This window comes from Dermacentor silvarum, chromosome 6 (assembly GCF_013339745.2).
Source record: "Dermacentor silvarum isolate Dsil-2018 chromosome 6, BIME_Dsil_1.4, whole genome shotgun sequence".
Lineage (NCBI taxonomy): Eukaryota > Metazoa > Arthropoda > Arachnida > Ixodida > Ixodidae > Dermacentor > Dermacentor silvarum.
In genome coordinates, this window is record NC_051159.1 from 161,852,003 (window position 1) to 161,868,880 (window position 16,878).

Genomic DNA, 16,878 nt, shown 5'->3' on the forward strand with positions numbered 1-16,878 from the left:
CGCAAAACTTCACCGACACCGGATTTTCTGCGACACGAGGTCCTTAACACGTTAAGTATCGGGTCCGACTAACGCGGACGTGACATACGGGGGTGCGGCAGAATTTCTGGCACGCTTAAAAACTTTAACACGCTGTGTAGGACCTCTAATGACTTCGCATAGGCGCCACTATGCTGCCCGTTAAGAGCTGCGCGACTAAAATTACACAACCTTCAGGTTTGAGTACTGATATTGTGTCGCACTTTTAAAATTTAATATTTTAGCGTTAGAAACTTTAACATAAAAAGCATGCGCTGTGAATGTTATCTTTCATTAAATTTGTTTCTTGGTCAATATTCTTAGAATTCCGAGGAATCGGAGGAGGAGGAGGAAAGAGAGAGAAAAGGCAGGGATGTTAACCAAAAATGCGTCTGGTTGGCTACCCTACTCTGGGGGACAGGAAAGAGGGAATAGAAAGAGGAGATGGAGAGATGAGGGTGGGAAGAAGGACACGGTGAGCTCGCGCACGCACGCGGAGGGCCCGAGCAATTCAAAGGCGTTCACATAGGCCAGTCGTCCTCAAATAAGACAACAGTGCCTTCACAGCTTTGTGGGCCGACGAGCGTTGGGGACTGTCGTCAAGTAGCATCTGCACGGACAACGGCCGATCGTCCAGTCGTCGCAATGCGATGGATAATGTTTGTCTTTCCGACTGAAATCGATGACAGTGACACAATAAATGTTCGATGTTCTCTTCGCCGCCGCAGACGTCCCACGTAGCACTGTCGGTAATTCCAATCAAAGCAGCGTATACGCCTTAGCAAAAGCCACTCCCAACCACAGCCGGTATAGAAGCGATGCCTCACGTCGGTGAAGCCCGGGTGGAAGTCGGAGTTGGAGCGAAGGGTTCAGTTCGTGTAACCTGGTGCGCCTTATATTTGGGGTGTCCACTCTGTTAAAGAGAACTTGCGTGCCAGGTGACGAAGCTGCCTTGCAGCGTATGTCCTGTAAAATGGAATGGGAACGCTGTGTTGTTCTTGATGTGACTGTCGGGCAGTTTTGTCTGCGTGATCATTTCCACTGATCCCGCAATGGCCAGGTAGCCACTGGAAAATAATTCCTTGACCTTTCTGTTTCACGTCGTGGTGAAGTTTGACACTTTCGTACCTTAGCTGTTCGTGAGCTCCACGTCAGAGAACTGACTGCATAGTGCGTAAGCCGCGATCTCGAGTTGGAGTACACGGCCCATATACCAGAACTCCCTGTGTTAATAAATTGAAGTGCACTGCGCAGAGCCGGTACACTGCACGGCCGAGATAGTGTTCGGATATAGTTCTTTCCCACAATATGCTCACAGAGCTATATCAATGAGATTATACGTCGCGATGTATTGACAGGGAAGAACCAGACAGTGCCGAAACTGTTCCGAAGAGCAGTTCGATGGCTTGCTTTAGGTGTACACGAAAAAAAAAAAAACACAGATGAGGCAGTACAGAGAAACGTGGTCTAGGCGTCCTTTTCTGTACAGTGTGGTACACTGTTAAAGCGAACACGTGAGTGTCAATGCTATGTGAGCTTTTCCCTCTGGCAAGTGTACAGTTGCTCCGCTTTGGAGCAGATGACTGTGACTTCCGCAGCCGTGGACGTCATGACATGTGATGTCTTGAATCGCAATGTTATTCCTTTCGTCGGTATAAACATGCATAGCACCGCCAGAAGTGGTCGACGTAGTCGATCCGTCAGTATAGATAGATTTGTATGTGGCTACTGTATCTCTCGTACAACAAGAGTAAGCTCAATTCTTTTAGTGCAGACGGTGATAGATCTGACTTTTTCTGAAGTCCTGGAATTCTGAGGTGTACTTCAGGATGGCACAAACATCATGGAGGAGACGCCGGCCTGGCCGCAGGTGCGTACCCCGATGTAAGCGAGGCACGATATGCACTGACAGTTGTGCTATATGATGGGCTGGGTCTTTCCACAGTGAGTGCGGCGATGTGGTGGAAAGGGGTCCTGGCAATGTGCCTGACATGAGCACGCATTGTCTCGACGGCGATGTGCGTCGTGATTGAATAATCTTGAGCAATGACAATAGTTTCAGCCGTGGGCGCACTGCGTGGTACACGAAAGAGAGATAGAGAGAAAGACAAAGGAAAGACAGGGCGGTTAACCAGAGATTATCTCTGGTTGGCTACCCTGTACCGGGGGAGGGGTAAAGGAATGCGATAGGTGCGAGAGAGAAAAATAATAATAAAAATAAAAAAACACACATACACACAAAACAGAACTGTTTCTGTGGGCAGCACTGTCACGCAGTCTGCGTAGGCGTTCTAGTGTTGCAAAGTGTCAACGTCCCATCCTACGTCGCACAGTGTACAGTCACAATTTGTTACACAGTCCGATGTCCTTTAAATAACGCAGCAGTGCCTTTATAGCGGCTCGCGCTGATGTTCGTTTAGGCCAGTTTCCAAGAATGTTGTTTTCCGTGAGTGGGCGCTCGTCCAGTTGGTCTGGCGTGGCTCAGAGGGTTGCTCTTTGCGGGTTGAAACGAGGGCACTCACAAAGAAGGTGCGCGATTGTTTCGTTGCACCCGCAGAAGTCACAAAATGGGCTACTGACCATTCCGATATGAAAGGAGTACGGATTTGAAAATGCTACTCCAAGCTATCGACGGAATAGAAAGGTGCAGTGACGTTGTGGAAGGTCGGACAGAATACGGAGGTGTAAATTAGGGTCCAGGGTATGAAGTAGTACACTTGTGAAGTCGGATGAATTCCATTGAACCATTGTTAGTTTTTTCGCTGCGTCGGCTCTCGAAAGAGCAACGGCAACGCAGTTGACGCCGTCATGGGCAGATCGGGCAGCTGCGTCCGCTCGATCATTGCCTTGTATGCCACAGGGACTAGGCAAGCACTGATATAATATATCGTGTCGTTCGTCAACTATGCGATGGTGGACTTGTCTCATCTCTGCGACGAGCTGCTCATGTGATCCATGGCGCAGTGCTGAGAGTAAACTCTGGAGCGCTGTCTTGGAGTCACAGAAGATTGACCATGGATGGGATGGTTCACCCATTCATCGTGTTACGCCAAGGCATATCTTAAGAGCTTGGGCCTGAATGCTCTGAATCTCACGCTAATTAGTTTTGCAGGTGTTTGATATGACAGGTAGACTGTACCGGAGGAAACCAACAAACACCATGTACAGCTGTAACATGAATTGTGTGGACACCCCTCAGTTCTTTCCTGCAAGGAACTTGAACAGATGGCAAACAGCAATCAGTCGCTTTTTCACGTGGTTCACGTGAGGAGTCCAGGACAGGTCTCTCAATCACAACCTCCAAGAACATGTGATTTCTACTGGACGATATCACTTGTCCGTTGATTGATACACCTCATGCAGACATTGGCTATAGAGTAAATTCTACCACTGCGCACTTTTCCCATGTCACCTCCTGCCTTGTTTACGAAGGTAGCACGATGTCGATGAGGCCGCCTTCTGAAGCCGAGCGCGAAGCTGAAGCCGTGTCATGCGCGACGTCCAGATACAGATGTCGTCGTCGTAGATAGAGAGTCGAACGGTGCTTGGTAGGTTCTCGATTAGTCGAATAACGGCTAGATTAAAAAGCTTTGGGCTCAGTACTCCGCCCTGAGGGACACCGCGGCTACTGTAATACTGTGATGTCGGGCCATCTCCGGTGAGCACATAGAATGATCGCATCTGTAGGTAGCTACGAACCCAGAGATATATCTTGCCACCAAGCCCTATTACTTCTAACGCTTTAAGGGTGACTTCACGGGTAACATTATCGTAATCCCCTTTAACGTCTAAAAACAAGGCAGCAGACAAGCGTTTACAGGCCTTCTGGAATTCGACGTACAGGATCGACCACATCTAAGGTGAACACCTCATTGGTTTCAAGACATCATAGAAGCTGGTGTTCAGTACATAATTCGAAAAATCATTATTGTGTTTATCGACACCATGATTACACATCGTATAACGAACATTTCACTTGTGAAGTAGAATAAACGCTGTAGTTTTACCGGCTTGAATGCTAATGAGGTGTTCACCTTAGATGTGGCCGACCCTGTACGTTACCAAGTCGACAACATTGTCTATAGATGAACGGCCGCGCCTGAATCCTGTCACCCTGTCTGGGTAAATTTCATAGTGCTCTAGGTACCACTCCAGACGCATTGGAACCATCCGTTACATTACTTTTCCAACAGAATAATTTAGTCATAAACGTAAGACCTGGTATGAACAACTTCATTGATTGAATAGTGTAGCAATATAGCTCGCACATACTGCATCGATAAGCATATAAAGTACATATACCTAAATATATGCGGAGTCTCACGCCGACGGCAACGACGACGGCAAAAATTCTCTTGGATTGTCCATATAACTGTTATCGCAATAGAAGAAGAAAGAGACACGCAATAGGAGCTACGCAAGGTTTCTCTAGTGTTTGAGGGGCAGGGACTTTGTCTTTGAACAACAACAACGACAACTATGACAACGACAACTACGACGACAACGACAACGACAACACAAGCAAAATTTCTGCGACTGTTATACCATCACTGGACTCAATTTTGGTAGAAACGGAACGCGGTGCGTTCGGGCACTGGTACCTCAGGGACGACTGCGGGGTTTCTGCCGCCTTTCATTGCTTCAACGGCAGAAGGACGAGCGGCTACCTCTTAATTGGGTCCAAGCGAGGAGACCTAACAGCTCGAGACCGTTTGCGGTTGCGAAAGAGAAAATAAAGGCTGCCATAGCTTTTCCTTAACCACGACGTGCGGCCGACATCGACTGAAGAGAGGAAGCAAAAAAAAAAAAAAAAAAAAAGGGGCAGCACAGGGAACAAGGAAGGTTGGGGAAAAGGACGAGAACGGGCTACGCAACCATAAATTTGTCGCACAAAGGACTCGCAAAGCTCCCTAAACGGGTGCCGGAAATTCCTGAGCGTTCTTGCCGCCGGCGGTCGAATACTCAACCCACGTCGATGAGCGCGCCTACGCTGGGAAGGCGGGATCGAACCGATACCACGGCTGCAGGGCGTTCCGTTCCGTGGGAGAAAAGTAGGAAGAAGGCTGAATGACTTTTTGGGGCGGGAAACCGGATGTACGCAGGGCGTGGACGGAAAAACAGATGCGAGCGGCGAGCCTGTTATTCAGGCAGCGGCACTTTAATGGAACAAGAAAGAAGAAAGAAAAGAATGCGCTTGCTCAATGTAAGATTCTGCCAAATTTCTCGTGTTTAGAAAGTCACTTGTTGACTGATTGTCGTTTTACTCACGTGACAAGGAGCGATTGGGGCCGGTCTCCGGTACCAGCTTTTTATGCATGACAACATTAAAGAAAAATGCAAGATTGACGAAAATATCAGGAGCGTAACAAAGCGAAGAAAAGAAAGAAATGGTCGAATAAATAGAGTAAGAATATATGAATGAAACATTCCAAGCAGGCCGGGACAGTAAAGAACAGAAAAAGGAAATAAATAATTATAAAGAAAAAAAAAAGAAAAGACAGACGGACGGATGGAATCAACTATAGGAGACCAAAGAACGAAGAATCGAGCACCACCACGAAAGAAAAATAATAACAGTGTTCGGTGAAGTGTTCGGTGAAGGAATCAATTGAGAACGAACACGCTGTGCAAAAAAAAAAAAAAAAAAACCAGAAAGAAAGCTGACAGGAATGTAGGTAAGGACTTGGGAAGAAAACCAAAACAACGCAAGACGAAGAGCCAAAAAAAAAAAAAAAGGGGGGGGGGGGATTACCGGTAAGTCCGAAAGAACGCGGGAAAATTTCTAAAATGGCTTGACGTATATTGGCGATGCACCACTCGAAGTGGACCAAGTGCGGAAGTGTCAATGAATAGTACAGTTTTGCGGAGGGGCGCCCGTTACAGGGGGATATACACTATGAAAGTTCGTGCCAGAAAAGATGTACTCCGGTGCTCCTTTGTCCGTCGAGTAATTTTGTTGTGTTCGTTCCCGCTTTGCTCGCTTATATTTTTTGCTTCCTCCTTTTGGATCTCGTTCCCGTCCTACTGCCGTAGTATAATAAAGCCCGGTCCCTATGGTGCTCGATCAATATGCGTGCGTCCCGAGGAACTTGAATTGAAAGGGCGGGAACGTGAGCGCCGACTTCGCGAACTGCAAGGCTGCGAAGGATGCTAAGAAAAAAAAAGTTTCAAGCTCGGACAAAAGAAAAAAAATGAAAGCAAGAGTGGTGTGAAGCGACAGAGAAAAGACGAGACTGAATAAAATGCATTGGAAAAAAAAAAGTTGTTCATGCGGAGCAATTCTTTTCGTTGGTGTTGAAAATATCCCCCAGAAGTTAGGTGCACGAGCGATACCGTGAAATATTGGCATAAGGGATAAGTTATGCGCGCCCCTCCTAGTACTTAAACTGAACGGCACTATTTCTGAACGACTTGGTGAGCGCAGCGGTAAGCAAGGCGCGTTGGCGCGCGGTAAACGTCGATTCTGTCGTTGAGGCATCACAGCTTTAATCCAGAAGATGCACATACTTCTCGCCAATGAGGGACTTCGTCGTAAACTCCTGTCACCGCTTGAGATTCTTTGAAATTAATATGCCAGAACACATACGCACACGCACACACGCACGCGTGCACGCACGCACGCACACGCAGCGCGCGGAGGATGAGAATTTTTTTGTGTTAGTTAGGGGTCATGTAGTTTTGTGTCATGGTTGGTGCGAGCATAATGCCTGTCTTGCTGTTTAAACAGCTCATGTCCGCAACTCCTTCGCTCTGACGTCGAGAAGTTTGTCAACTGGGAACTCCACTGTCATTCGTCAAGTTAGTAGAACGGCGACGTGCGCGTTCGTGAGTACTTGAACTGCATCGAACCGCCGTGCTCGAGTTACGATTATGCGACCGTGTCGGATCCGGTGACTGATATGACTTGCAAAGATGCGTCTGTGGCAGGCATAGTTCTTATATAGAGTTTCCATTGCCAACTGGAAGCCCATTCTAATCGGTTGCAAATGTATGCGTCTCAAGTAAACATCTGACATTTTCGATGGCATCAGAATAATTAAACAGGCCCCATGACTTTAAATATACAATTTGATCATTGTTAGGTTTCACGGAATTTGGAAAAATCGCCTGTGGCAGATAGCATAATTCTTGCCCTTAAGCTGGATTATTCGAAGAGGCGGACATTACTCGAAACACTCGTTTCGAGTAATTACTCGTTTCGAAATCGAAACACATATTCATATAATTAACAAAAATTACTAGTTAACGTCTTAATTGCGTTACCGCACATATTGCAATGTACGAATTGTTGCCGGTGAGCTTGCAAGATGTATGCACTTGAAATTAATTTGGAGGATGACACCAGGTTCGAGAGGCTATTTCGCAAAGTGTGGAAAGAAGTACATCGGCGTTCCAGTTACATTCGTGCTTTAATGCATAAAAGAGCGTTTTGGTAAAGAAGTAGGTGGAACAACTGTGCAGTTTAAAAGCATGTTTGATGGCGCATATCTTGAAACTGGCGTCATTATGGAAATTAATTCCAAATGAATACGCCTTACGATATCACCGGCTACAATTCGTGAATTGCAATATGTGCCGTAAAGTAACTAATTCAAAAGATTATAAATTAATTTCGTTCATTAGTTCAATATGTGTTTCGATTTCTCGCGCAAGTAATGTCCGCCTCTCTGAGTAATCCAGCTCTACGACTAGAGTTATGTTATCTGCAGTAGGGTATTTTAAAAAAATTCCACAAAACTTAAAAATGATCACCCTGTATGTCTTAGTACGGACGGCGTTTAGCAGGGAAAGGCTGAATATGTAATCTTCTGACGGCATTTCTTCGCTAGAAGACCCAGCATTGGTTATCGTGTTTTTAATGTTCTATGTCATGCAAGCCTTTTTACAACTTTCGAAGAGTTCACCAAGATAAGTCCCGAAGAGCTCCCGAAGGTGCGAACTAAAGGTTTTATTCATGACATGAAGACCTTTGAGGTCTTCATGTCGGCAGAGGGCTAGCGTGGCGCCATTCCCAAGAGTGGTCTACATGATGTTTACGCGCGATAGGTCAGTAAGCGCAGGTTAATCGACTATTAAGTGACATGCTGATTGATTCATTCACTTGTTCTTCAAGAAAGCGCACTACTGGTGCATGATAGACGGTGACAGAGTGGTGGAAACATAATTCACGAAAGGAAGAATTTTGTCTAACAAACACGCGCATGCAAGAACAGTGCAGCGGAGTAAATCTGAAGGATATTGTTTCAAGTGGGATTCATGTGGGGCATTCAAAAACTGCTTATATCTTGGCGGACACATTTCTGAAACCCCAGTCGTACTCAATTGAAACTCGCAGTATTATACTTTCTGTTCAGCAAAGACGTCTTGTTCAAAAGGATAACACATCATCTCTCCTTACCGCTCTTCCCAGCAACCTAAGCATCAATGGCATTGACGTTGTGCAGAGGCGCATTCGCGTTATGTTCCCTAAACGCTTTTCAAAATGCCAATGGGGCTTTTAAGTGCTCCTTTTTTACGACCCATTGTTTTGGTTTTAAAGTTTGCCGAACTCCGTTTGTGTACGACGACACGAGAGACTGAACTTCCGGAACGGTGTGCGTATAGTCGTCACAACAAGTCAACATTTCAAGAAACATCGCAAGGTGGCACTTTGAACACGGCTGGGCTGGTGAGCATCAAAGTTTGTCTGGATATAAACGTCACGCGAACGTTTATGTTCCGCTTTGGTGTCTGCACTTCGTTTGCCCACGCTTTCCTCCGTTATTGACGACTTCAGTCTTTTTAAGCTGGAACCATAACGCAAACTGAGAAAACGTGGCGCTAACCAGGCTCTGGTGACGAAGCGAAAGTTGAGTTAACTGGTAAGGCATCATTTCAAATGTACCCGTACAACGTGATAAAACGAATATTAAACCAAAGCGAACAAACTTGATGCTGCCTAGGTAGACGGCTACAGGCGAAGGCTGTTCATACGTTATCACGTCGTGCTCCCCGCGCTGCGTCCTTTGCAGCAAGGAGTTTCTCGTCCATGTTTGTGCTGAAAACTTCGCAGCTCGTAGAGCCTTTGTTCGAGCGTCTGCACTCATGTCTTCATACTGTCGTTTTCATTTCGGCTTGTCGCAAGTGCTTAATTCTCTCCTTTTTCGGGAAATCGTTTGATAGTCGCTACTCGGCCCTGCCATTGTCTACGCAATTCCAGTGGTAGGAAATATTTCTGTAATCTATATTGATTATTATTATTATTATTATTATTATTATTATTATTATTATTATTATTATTATTATTATTATTATTATAACTAGCTAACGATTCCTGGTTTTAGCAAAAGTTACGACTCCTAAGGCACTGCCGCCAGATCTGTTGTATTGCAACAACACAGCGGCACTTGTTGCGATAGTTATTTTAGAAGGCGTGATCACTCTGCGTCATGTCTTCGACACAAGACTTTTGATGGAACTTACACTGGGTGCCACACTGGGTAGATGGCTGGTAAAACTAATTGGTGCGCGTTCTTGTCGCGTCGTCGCCTCTGTGTAGCGTCTAGTCGCTGAATATTTCAAGCAACAAACAAGCAAACAAAACAAACAAACAAACAAACAAGGAAGCAAACAAACTAGGAAGCAAGTAAAAAGAAAGAAAGAAACAAACAAACAAGGAAGCAAGTAAAAAGAAACAAACTAATGGTCGGACCATGTGAGCTAAGGCCTGCGATTGTTAGCGAAAAGCACAAAGAAGACGATCAGGTCGGCATGGCCCGGTCTCATCTTGAGGCAAGACGTTGTTTATTGCGCCGCTCTCTAAATGATCGCAATGTCAAGATGTACAAATTTGACGAATGCATGGACTGGATTGCTTCATCCTTCTTCTTTCTCTGCTCTGTTTTGAAGCTCTAATGCCTGCAAACGAACTGATTTCTAAGATTCTGCGGCGGACGAGCCTTTCCTAGATTCACAGAAGGTGGCGTGAGCTCAGTCGCTCGTTCTTCCTTATCTATCGTTTTCTTTATTTCGCCCGTTCCTTCGCCGCTGTTCTCGGGGAGGAGAAATAATGACGTGCGCCAGAAGCGAGTTGGCATGCAACTCCTCGAGATCGGTGCCAGACACGCCACAGCCACCACATGCACGTCGGGCTCTTCCCTGCTTGCTCGGCTCCTGAAGGATTAGCTGCCTGGGCTGGGCTCCGCCGGAGTCAGTCTTCTCGTGTCTGAAATATGCTCTCGTTCGCAGCGGTGGACGACCAGTGGCTTCGCTCGAGCAAACGTTGTTCGGACGCACGCCTAGACCCCTCTCCACGTCTTCCCTCTCCGCCAACTCAATACCTCTAATGTCTTCTTGGCACGAATCGGTCGTTGCCTCATACACATGCCGCCGTCGAAGACGGTCGAAGGGACAGACATTGGGACACTGACAGCGGTGCGTCTGCAAACGAGCGTCTGTCTGAGAAGGCATATGCATGCAGTAGGCTTTGGGTCGGCATATTTTCTGATATCTTTTATTTTGTCGGTACATACGGAGTTTTAGTTTGTTCTTACGGGGTGCCTTTATCGCGTACACGGAGGGATGTCATCGATGCGCATACTTCCCTTGTTGATTAAACGAAAATATAAAGAAGATTAGATTAGATAAAGAGGTTAGATTTCTCACTGTTTCATAAAGATATCAATGATCTTACCAAATAGGCGTATGCCCGCCCGGGGCAGGATAAAAATGCGAAAACATATCGCGTTAAATGCAACAGCCAAACGCTCACGATGCTCGCATTTGATTCCTCCCAGTACAGGTGTAGGAGTTAGTGGTCGAGTTGTGCAAAAGAATGATTTGTTTGTGCGTTAATTTATTGACGACGCTACCGGGTTGGCCGCGCGTGAAACACTCACAGGTAATTTTTGAGTAAGCTTGGCGCTGATTTCCCAGTGCAATCTCTCAGTCCTAAGGAAAAGCAAGGGTGTTAGAAGTGGTGAACCATCATCTGAGTGGTGGTGGTGATGCTGCAACAGGCGGGGTTAGCCTGGCATTGATAGCCGGCAATTGTTCCGCCTGAGCCTCCTCTGAGTCTTCTTTGTGCGGACGTGCTTGGGATAACGAAGATTGGACGCTATATGCTACAATCTTCCCAACACCGCAGTAAGACAGCGGTTAGTAGTTGGTTGTGGTCACGTACGAATGAGAGACTATGTTGTGCTTATGTGCAGTAAAATGGTTGACTGTATTATAATGCGAAGCCTTCCACTACATGTCCTGTAGAGCCTATCCTGCTTCGGTACGTAAGGTGAATTATATATTTATTAAATAATAAGTAAAATTTAATCACATTTTCGTTATAATAAAACGACAAACAAGTAGACGGGCAGACACAAAGTGAAGCATTTTTCTCACACGTTTTCAAACGCGCACCTCAAAGTACTTTTTCTTACTGCCCACTAAGAACGATGTTATACGAGCGTTGTGCGCGGTATAGGAAAGATAAACTGGTTAACTAAGCACGCGTTCAAGGAATAATAGTATATTTCTAGACACTATGTGCAGTGTGGAAGCCTTGCATGCCACGTAAGTGGATTGGCAGGGGCCAGATAAGACGTGGGGAAACGGAGCTTGATTTTTCAATTCACTTTATAGAAAAATATTTTTGACCCTTTAGAAAACGTAGCGTAATCGATGTAGTCTGGACTTACCTCGGCACTTTGTGGATCACACCGATGACTTTTGGCAAAGAAAAGGTCGTCCTCGGAGCACTGATTGATATCCATCGTGTTCAACGCAATATTTACAGTGGCCACACCCCTGCAGAGAGAAGAGAAAAAAAATTACGAAAAAAGTTATCGTCAGAAAAAGGTGAAACTTACAGGAATCAAGTGCAAACGCTTAGTAGGAGAAATATATATATATTATATATATATTTATATATGTATATATATATATATATATATATATATATATATATATATATATGTTTTTGAAGAAGGAAACAAGGAACCAATAAATAACGCAAGTAAGACAAAGCATGTACCGGTATTTCCTTCGTGTCTTGCCACAAGTGCACAACGATTTCACGTTAGTAATGGACGGGAATATTATATAGAAATTGAGTAATTCGCGCGGGAAATGATTTTATCAACACTGATAGACGAACACGTATCTCGTGGGAAGAGCCTTGAAAGTAGCTTAAAGGATGTGGCAAAATAAAGAAGGACGGGGCGGGAGGGGGGCGTGTGAATGCGTCCTTGGTTACATGTAGTGCACAAACAAAGCATGAACAGAGTTTAGTGCAGCACATTTCTAACGCTTTGCCACCTAAGTGAAAGGACGCATATTTTTGTGCTTGAGAAACTTAAGCCAGCAGACATTACTTAAGATACAAAACACCAGTATCGTACCACCAAGGCTAAGTTTCAAAGCAATACATCACAATAACCACAGTCCATACGAATCGAGAAGCAATCTATGTCGAGAGCGCGCACGAATTATGTCGCTCAATTACTATCCTCTTGAATACCCAACTTATCGAACCAGTATCCCATACTTGATTTACTAGGAGGTGGTGTTGCGCCAGTGAAATGTCGGACGAAAATTGAGGCTCCTTTTTGCACAACATTAAGTGAAGCGATGAGAAAATTTACTGATTCTTTTTTTTGTACCCTTTTCCTACTTTAGTAATTTAGGAGTATTCTGTATTTACCCACAATATATTTTTCTTTGACCACGTTACCTCCTGTCCGTGTTAATTACTATCGCCAGTGTATAGTATATCCCAAGCTTTGTGATACTGATTTGGGATATCACATATCTACAATCGTCATCATCTGTCTAACATTTGTGTAATGTATTGAACATATATCTAGCTTGTACGTTTTGGTACCAATTCGGTTAGAGTCGAGAAGGTGATATTGTCGTCAGTGTGGCATGATCAAGTCAAGCAACCTTCAAGCCTCTTGCCATATCTTTTACAAAATTGCTGTGAATAAGAAATGAAACGAAAACCACTTACATACTACAAGCGCCTTTGTGGTTTATGGCATGCTTGGAAACAAACTCGAAGGGTACTGTTTTAACAAAATTCATTCATTTGAGTCAGTGTGCGGGTAAGTATGTCAGTTAGCTAGCAACTGTAATGAGCGGAAAGGGATGAGGTGTTGATTTCCTAGTGGCTTTGGTCCGTAAGTGTTCTTTGCCTGTTTCAAACGGAACGAACGCACAACAAACAGCATCAACAATAGCTCTTAATACGCAGAAAAAGGAAAAGAAAATGTGTGTGTCGGCCTCTTACGCGAATAATATCCCCAGCATCAGGATTGATGGACATTTGCTTTTACGATTTTTTCTGTGAATACGTGCCTGGTTGAGTGGCTAAATGGGCGAAGTAATGCCCGGACGAATGAATGAGTGACAAAGAGAGAGAGAAATAGAGAGAGAGGCTACAGTGAGTCAGCACGATCTTTATATATGTTTGTTGATTGGCGGGTCCTTGCGTAAGCTGCTTGTCTCAAGAGCAAGTAGTATAGGCGGGTCTCTACAGAACGAGGGAATCACCAAAGGAATCATTCTGTCAAACGGGATGAACACGCAACAAACAGCATCGACAATAGGTCTTAATAAGTAGAGAAAAAGAAAAGAAAATGTGTCTGTTTGCGCTTGTTTGTGACCGTGCTGCAGTCGGCACAAATCCACATAGTCATATCCAGTTAGCGGAAATCATGAGTTTCGCAATATCTTTGAGAGAACCGCTTATAAAGGTTGCTCAAAGAATGCATTTTTAAAAGTTTTCTTCCCACACTGCGCGAAAAAGGCTGTTCGAAAATAATTAACTTGAACGCCAATATATTTCATAGCACATTTTGGTGCTATGCCCACGTGAAACTGGGGGTGGCCTCGGCATTTATGTTAAATGGACAGGATCTCCTCATTACCTTCCCTCATTTTTGTCCTAACATATACACTGAGTGGGTTAGCTAAGAAAGTGAATTACTGAGGTCTTGTCAAGTATCCATCTAAACAATGCGATTTTACTTGCTGCTATAGTGTCCGCCTCTTCCGAAAAGCCGCAGCTTTAAAAAAAACGAGTGTTTTAACTCACGGCGTTATTAACACGCACGCACGCACGCACGCTCTTTCTCTGTCGTACTTATCAGACAGCAAAGTGTGATTCTCTCACGTGCCGCCCTTAGCTACTGTTAGCGGATGTGTGTTTTTATTTTTCTTCATTATCTTCGCGTCACTCTATATTTTTATTAAGTACGTTCTTGCTCATTGCTGTACAACTAAAGTTCGCTCACCTTGGGCCCTTCCGCCTGCATTGAAAACGAAGCTTCTTCAAAACGCACTGCTGTTTAACAGAGAAAGCACGCTTTACAGGGGCAGACAAAAAAAAAATTTGCAGACGCAGAGCTGGCGGTGGGTTCAGACAGTCGAAGGCACCATCACATGTACAAAACGATGATGCGCACTTACAAAGTTCAACCACAGCCTAGAAGAATACACTTTGTAACTGTTTACACAGATGCCCTACGGACGTCGCATTTCCACATTTAGGTTTTGTTTCTGCTGCTATGGCTTCGGATGGCTGTCCTATCAACGAATCATGAAAAGTTCCCGTTCGTTTCCTTTTCTGTCTTCCATTCTTACCGACTTCCCGTTTAGGCTCATTATGTTTAAACTCAGAAGCTAACTGCGAAAAAACGTCAGATGTTCTATTTTTATTTAGTTCAACATTATAGTGCCACAAGTTACTATCGGGATCCCAGAAGGCATCGCGGCTTTTTTAGCTGGTCACTTGGTTTGGTCTTTGCGCTTGTCTGTTGGGACTAGTGATACCTTAATTTCGTTGCTTCAGCGATCGATCGCCGACTGAACCGCGCTGTTGAACTTTTAGGCTTACAAAAAGGAAGCAAATCAATCTGGAACCGCGTCAAAAGCTGTCATGGGCTAGAAAACTATCGTAGCCTCGAGTGCGCTTGATGGCTTTCACTCTCAACATTTTCCGCGTCATTTTTTTTTCGTAAGAAATGCTATAGACGGCTAACAAAACACGGTGTGACGGATTTGGAAGAAATCAATCTTACGTTGTTGTACCGTCTAGATGTCGTATCAAATTTCGTTTGTTGAAATAAGCAATGCCGTTTGTTCAATACCAGCAGATACTCGTGACGAAGAATTAACTAAAGCGTAAATCACCTCAACTTCCAACTCTGGCGGATTGCTCCTAAGGAGACCGGGAATAATTTATGTTTGTTAAAGAGATTGATCAGCATGCTATACCTGTAGCACCTTTCACTGGTACTCTCAAATCCGTTAAACTTAAAAATAGGGCTACAGGTGCCACAGGTTTCATATTTTTGTTAAGCGGAAAGAATGGTTCCAAGCATCATTTTTTTAAATTTTTATGACGAAATGTTTTGCTTCGAAATGGCAGCTTATCTCTGGCGCTCTCGTATGGCTCTCAGCCGACGAGCCCTGGTGGGAGCAGTTATGTCTCGGTGTTCTGCATATCTTGCTATGTGGGTGAGCCTCTCTTCCGGTGATTACTATTTGCCAACAGGGCTTGACGTGCAGGCTGCCATCACAAAACTTCCTGGACACCGGGGGAGAACGATCGTGTTCAACTATCAGCAGTTGGCCTCGAGCGTGTTATCGTTGACCGAATTACAGTATGATGTACGACCGTTACTCGGAGACAAACTGAAGCTAATTGCTTTGCCGATACGCTTATGATCTGTTCCGTCAGTAAGCCAGCGCTCGTGTCCTTATAATGATAGAAATCGTCCCCGTTTATTTTTTCTCGCAATGATGTCCTTCACAAAGGAAACAATGTGCTTCCGATGAAAACGGACGGATGCGAAGTTACCGTTGCTTTGATACCATGAACAAGCGAAAGCTGTCAATGTTGACAGCTAGCTGAAAGAACCACTTATGGAGTTATAATTACACCGAGCGGAACCAAGCACACATTTTTCAAAAGATGTGCGTTTTGAATTAATCTGCTCAATTCAACTTTTCTGTCAATTTGGAACAGAATTTTTTTAAAACTATGAAAGTAGCTTCTAGAGGAGGAGGAGGAGGAGGAGGAAAAAGAAAGGAAAGGCAGGGAGGTTAACCAGACGCACGTCCGGTTTGCTACCCTACACGGGGAAGGGGTAGCAAATCGTACGGGCAGGGGTAGCAAATCGCATGGGCTGCCTCGTGTAGCGTTCTTTTGTCGTTATAATGACGTTGATATATTTCTTCTTAAAGATGTCCATTGAAATTTTCAGAATTTTATCGAAGTTCACTTGGTCAACCCCCGCACGTTATTGAAAGATTAATTTCATTTGCTAAGATGAGCGAGCCACGAGGTAGACTCGCCCAATATTATAATATGTGTTATTGCTTTGTCAAGACTTTCCTCAGGCTACGCTCGAAAGAACTCCGCCCAAATGAAACAGCGTGCCTGGCTCGGTACTAACGGATGAGACAAAGTACGGACACCATTCTGATATCGTGAGTGATTCTTGTTAGCAGAATTTCGCAGTGTTAGACGAGGACAGGCGTTCAGGAAAACGTGGCCTATAAAACAATTCACACCAGCATGGATTTGACGTAGCGGCAGTTTAGAGGCTGCTTTGGATGCGCTGGCACTTATATGCTCCTTAAACTCGGCGTCGTTCTCTTTTATTTTCTTTGTTTTTTTATGATGGTCGGTTGGTACGCTATAAGTGTCACTCCGTCGGCCATACACGAAATACCAATTTGGAGGAGCAAGGCTGTATGTACTAAAATGTCAGTCGAGTGCTTCGATGAACGAACACAAGCATTCTTAGGGAAAAGTAACAGATTAGCTTTATCTGCTATGTGCTTAAAGTAGTACTCCGTGCTTGTGATCGCGTGATC

At 44.7% G+C, this 16,878-nt stretch overlaps 1 protein-coding gene across 1 annotated transcript in view; it reads right to left on the bottom strand.

The window, feature by feature from the left end:
* LOC119456318 (probable G-protein coupled receptor 158) overlaps nucleotides 1–16,878 on the bottom strand; it is a 213,687-nt gene that overhangs the window by 81,125 nt on the left and 115,684 nt on the right. Inside the window, exon 3 of the mRNA XM_037718016.2 lies at nucleotides 11,691–11,799. Coding sequence (XP_037573944.1) covers nucleotides 11,691–11,799 — 109 coding nt within the window. The remainder of the gene's footprint in view (nucleotides 1–11,690; nucleotides 11,800–16,878) is intronic.